The sequence below is a fragment of the Poecilia latipinna genome, unplaced genomic scaffold (genome assembly GCF_001443285.1).
Source record: "Poecilia latipinna isolate Pla-1442-1.1 unplaced genomic scaffold, P_latipinna-1.0 Scaffold3730, whole genome shotgun sequence".
In the NCBI taxonomy this organism is placed as follows: Eukaryota; Metazoa; Chordata; class Actinopteri; order Cyprinodontiformes; family Poeciliidae; genus Poecilia; species Poecilia latipinna.
In genome coordinates this window covers 29,644-34,932 of record NW_015116346.1, presented here as the reverse complement: position 1 = coordinate 34,932, position 5,289 = coordinate 29,644, and the positions used below count along the sequence as shown (strand labels likewise).

The 5,289-nt window shown below is 45.0% G+C and overlaps 1 protein-coding gene across 1 annotated transcript; it reads left to right on the top strand.

Moving 5' to 3' along the window:
- Nucleotides 1-57: 57 nt before the first annotated feature.
- Nucleotides 58-4,874, top strand: LOC106941536 (FH2 domain-containing protein 1-like). Its single transcript, XM_015024591.1, has 2 exons — nt 58-338; nt 1,474-4,874. The coding sequence occupies exons 1-2, from the start codon at nt 141-143 to the stop codon at nt 3,592-3,594; spliced, it is 2,319 nt and encodes a 772-aa protein (XP_014880077.1). The 5' UTR covers nt 58-140; the 3' UTR covers nt 3,595-4,874.
- Nucleotides 4,875-5,289: the final 415 nt, after the last annotated feature.

Here is a 5,289-nt window from a genome sequence, read left to right as displayed (position 1 = left end):
TCTCGATACACTCTGGTCTTGGTCTTGTCTTGGTCTCGGGTTAGGTGGTCTTGACCACAACACTGGCACAGAGTTCTGAAGCTTCTGACTCAGCTGCTGCACACAGAGGCATCTGTAAAATAGTAGATGGTTGAGAAAACATGTGTTTGTGTTTGGTGTCTGTCTGCTCTCAGAGCTCAGCGCAGACACTGCAGGACTTAAAGAGGTGCAGGCTGGAACTGCGAAAAGAGGGCAACACTCTCATCGACTTCTTTTGTGAAGACAAGGACACCTTCAAGCTGGACGAGTGTTTCCGGATCTTTCAAGACTTCTGCATTAAATTCAACAAAGCTGTAAAGGTCAGTGTGAGTGGAAAGATGCTATATTTTCACTGTTTAGCAGCTATGGTAGAGATTATTAAACAGTCAAAATGCATTCATCTTTTATTGCAATAACAAAAAAATTTGGAAAATCCAGAATTTAATTAGAGTTTGTTTATTCAGTGGAGGAAAAACATATATATACAGTACATTTAGTCAGAGCAATAATGAAAAAGTTAGAAGAAGCTTCAGTGTGGTGAAAAAATCCCCATCTCAGTGGTAGAAAACAACGGTCATTGTTTTAGAGTGAAATTATGCTTCACTCTAAAAAAAGTGTAATAAATTACATTTTTAAAAGAGTGATTTATTTCAACTTGTTTGGAACTTTTTGGTCACTGCTTCATTTTGTGTGTCTGATTTCAAAATAAAAGCACAATGAGCAGTATTGCTTCATAGATTGTTGTAGGTAGTTTGGTTATGCATCAGCAGAGATAGTAAGTATTTTTCATCAGCAGTAGCTGAAATAAGTCCAACAAAAAAGAGAAAAACCTCTCACATATGAGAATACTTTGAAAACACAGCTCACAAAAAGATTCTGTTTAAATAGAAATAAACACCATGAAGCTGCCTAACCACAACTAACCACAAAATACTTCAATCTGTTTGTACTTGTTATACTTTAATTTAAAATATTCAATCTACATTTGAAGTGCACCAAACAAAGTAATAAAGAGCTTCATTACCAGGAGCCTTTGTCTGTCTGTATAAATGACCAATCAGAGTTAGTCTTCTGTAAACTGTCTGGTTCTGCACTGAAAATGAACTGTGTAATTTTTGTGTTGGCCAGTATTGAGTGTTTGTCAATATTCAGCGAGAGACACTGCCTTGTACGAGTATCCAGACTTTTTTACTTTTTTCGTATATTCTAAAGTGGCAACCACAAACCTCAGTGCATTTTATTGGAACTTTTTTATGATAGACCAACATGAAGTTGCTTGTTATAGAGAGGTAGGAGAAAAAGTATACATGCTTCCAAACATTTTCTTTTTTTTTTCTTTTTTCTTTTTTTACAAATAAATATGTGAAAAGCGTGTAATTGTAATGGTATTTACAGGTTGTGTACATCTCTCATTACTCATAATTCCTAAAGTTTTCCTGCTCTGTTTCGTCTCAGGACAACAGGGAGCGTGAGCTGAAGGAAGCAGTCAGACTGCGGCGGCTCAGGGAGCTGGAGGAGAAGCGCTTTGTGTGGGCCGCTGAGGATCACAGCAATGTCTTCGGCCGCAGCAGCAGCGAGAGCGACGTAGAAATGCTCACCAAGGAAGGCCTGCTGGACTTCTTCCAGAAAAGGTCCCAGAGTCCAAACAGTCCGCTCGGACGCTCCGCCAGCGCCCGCCGCCACCGTCACACTATGACCTCCATAGTAGACCGCGAGCTCCAGGGTTACCTGGAGCTGTTCGGAGGCGCAGGGAACCCCACCAGCTACTCCAGGTTCTACAGCCTGCCCCGGCCCGGCCGGCCTCTCCACAGGAACACCGTACCGTGGATTCTTGGTCAGGATGACAACAGAGAGGCGACGTCTCCACATGCAGAAACGGAGCCTGTTGGCTCTCTGGCCAGCTTCTCTTCCTCTGGCTCCAACGATAACGAAGTCGTCAACGACAACAATAATTACTCGTCTGTTTCGGAGAGCAGCGCTTTGCCTCGCCCCTTCTGTGTCTTTCAGAAGCCCGCCTGCCTTCCCAACCCAGCTGTTACTGGCCTCATGAATGTTAGCGTGGACAAGCACACTTTAGTTCAAGCTCCTCAAAGTTTTGACCTGCAGAGCCCAAACAACAACAGCGACCATAAGCACTTTGTCAGCCGTGGCGACGTTGTGGTAACTGAACTTGAACAGGAGGCAGAACGTTCTCCCAGACATCAGGACAAGTTCGTCTTTGATGAGGTTTTGGAGAAAAGAGCTGATCCAAAGGCAGGGGAAGGTAAAGACAAGACAGGAGATTCCTCTGAGAGGGAGAGAGATGACAAGGACTGCAGCACAGTTTCATCCACAACCTGTGATACTCCCCTTCCTCTGGATACCTCTGGGTCCAACAAGAAGCCTATGTTTTACATAATAGACTGCACCGAAACAGACTGCTCCGTGGTGCTGGATTATTCCGAGGCTGAAAGCTCATCTCTCACCAAAGAAGGTCTTCAGTTTGTTCCTCAGTGGGGCAAAGATTTGGAAAGCCAGCAAGGTCCAAATTCCTCCTGCAACGACCAGTCCATCTCAACCAGTGAGCTCTCAGCGCCCAAATCTGCAGACGTGACATCTGTGGCTGCATCTGCCACCACAGAGGACTGGGACACAGAGAGCTGTGACACGGCAGAGGGGAAACAGGCTGCAGAGAAGGACCAGAGAGCAGGCAGAAAACCGCTGAACTCAAAGAGCAACAAAGTGTCAAAGGGCAGCGGGGGTCGAGGGGTTCGGACTTTGACCAGCGGCGAGAGCCAAGGAGTCCGGAAAGTTGTCCCCATCAGCAGGGTGAACAGGACGGGCAGCAGCAGGAGGACAGACAGAGCTTCAGTCCAGAACAGCGGAGAGGCACACCGACACCTCCGTGACCAAAGCACTCCTGCAAGAGGAAGAGCCGAGAAGACAGCGAGACCGCCTCGACACTCAAGCGTTCCTCCTGATGAGTCCAAGGTCCAGAGGGGGGGTGGCCTTCTGGGGGGAGTGTCTAGATGGGCGCGAGATTCAACGCCGAGGAAAGCTTCCCTCCACAAGCCGAGCGCCAAACCGCTCAGAAACATCCCAAAGCCTGTACATGAGGAGAAGATGTGCCGCTCCACCATGAGGGCTCTGGCTCAGGCCCAGGCTCAGGCTGGACCCCCCGGGGGGCCTTCCTCAGAGAACAGCAGCTCAGAACCTCAAAATGCTAAGAACTCCTCCAACGTCCCCAGCTTTGCCCGAAACACTGTAGCTTCATCTTCCAGGACCAAGAGGGATCTGGGCCCTCCATCCATCCCCACCACCCCGTCCCGCAGCCCCTCGCTCCAGGGGCACCGCACCTCCACCAAGCAGAACCCGGCCTCACCGACACCTCAGAGCAATGAAGAAAAGCCTCCAGTGACACACCTGCGGCGGGTGCACAGCGTCAAGGCGGCCAGCCGCATAGCCGGTCGCAGCGAGACCCCGCCTCCAACATCAACACGGGGCAGCATTCGGAAGACCAGCAGCTTTTCTGAAAAGTCTGTGCAGCTCAGAGACTCGTTGATGTCTGGCAAAGTCACAAAGCCGAGCTGGAAGTGACACCAGACCTGGTGCAAATTGACTGCAGTCACAGACGACCTCTCCATGTAGAATAGAGTGATATTTACTCGCCTTACCAATCCACAGAGGAGGGGAATCCTCTCTAACATGCAACAGACCTGAAGCTGAAATCCACATTAAGCTGTTTTACCCTCTGATTCTGTTACTTCTGTAGTTGACAATTGCAAAGAGCAAGATGCAATAAACCTCTCTTTGTTTCTGTCGTGTTTCTATAGAAAAGTTACTTTTGTTTTTCGACTAACATGACAAGTGGTAAATTGGTGATCTTACACAGAAGCCTTATTGCCTGCTTAGCTGTTAATCTGCAGATCCCTGTATGCTACTGTCTGTGACGATGTTAATGTTTTAAGAAATACTGACTCACTACCATAATGCTGCTAATTAGCTCTGATTGTTCCCTTTTTTTTTATTCAGGGTTTCAGAATCTGGTAAATCTCGCTGCTGTCACTGTGCCTTGAAAAAGTATTGATACCCTGAGAACTTTATCACATCTTCTCAAGTTACAACCAAAAAAAACTACAATAAGTTTAATTTGTACTTTATGTGATAGATAACAATGAGTAGTGCATACATTGGCAATGGCAGGACTGCACTATATGAGGAAATAATGTTATGCAATATGCTCAATATTTCAAGTGTAATATTGCTTAAGTCCTCATTTTCCTTAATTTTCTGTTTCTCAGCGGTTATTGCGATGCTTCCCATACTCTGTGACCTCGAGCATCAGGGCGTCTGATCTAGAGGTCAGTTAATGTCCAGCCAACAGGCTGGATGTATAATTGGCAGATTTGTGGAATTCACGTCTTTAAATCACTCTGGGATTTCTGAAGGTTTTTATTTGGGGACGTCAAAGTAAACAGGGTTCAATACAGATGCTCTCCACAGTTTTCAGATTTTTATTCCGTGTGTCCCTTTCCTCCCCCTTCACTATTATGTGCAGCCTTGCCTTTGTGTAGGTCTATCACATGAAATGCCAAATGAATACTTACATGTTTGTGGTTGTAATATGAGAAATCATTCAAAACGTGGAGTGGTATTCATGGTTTTGCCAGGCATTGTGTGTTTTCGTTTGGCCCGGTCCTCCAACTGTTTCCTTTGCTCAGTACCTCAGACAGATCGCTGTGGCCTTGTAATCACATGAGACGACTCCTTTATTTTTACATGCTGACAACATGGACATAATCTGATCAGTTAAAGTCCGTGGCATTCTGAAGGTAGAACAACATGTAAATTCACAAATAAAATACCAGTGTACAAAAGCTGCTTTTGGTACCTTTTCTATTGAAGTGTCAGTCATTTGTATGTGCATGAAGTCACTGTGGACATCAGAAACGTTCAAGCTTGGTGTAAGACATGATAAATATTGATGACGTAAAATAAAAATGTCGAGTGAATTTAAATAATACTGAAAATATGGTTAGTGATCCCTTCATACTTTGAATATTGTATAGCGCTATGAAAAGGTTTTTGCCTGGTTAAGATTGATCTTGTTTTTTTGTTCTTCAGTCGCTTCAAAGACAACCTGAGTAAATATGAACTGAGGATTTAATAGAGTTAGATAATCTCACTCATGATGTTTGTTGGCAGGTGGATCTTTTGGTCAACTTGAAAATTTCTGCTTGACACCAGTTTCGTTTCTTATGATTGAATCATGAACTTTGACCTTAAGAGGCT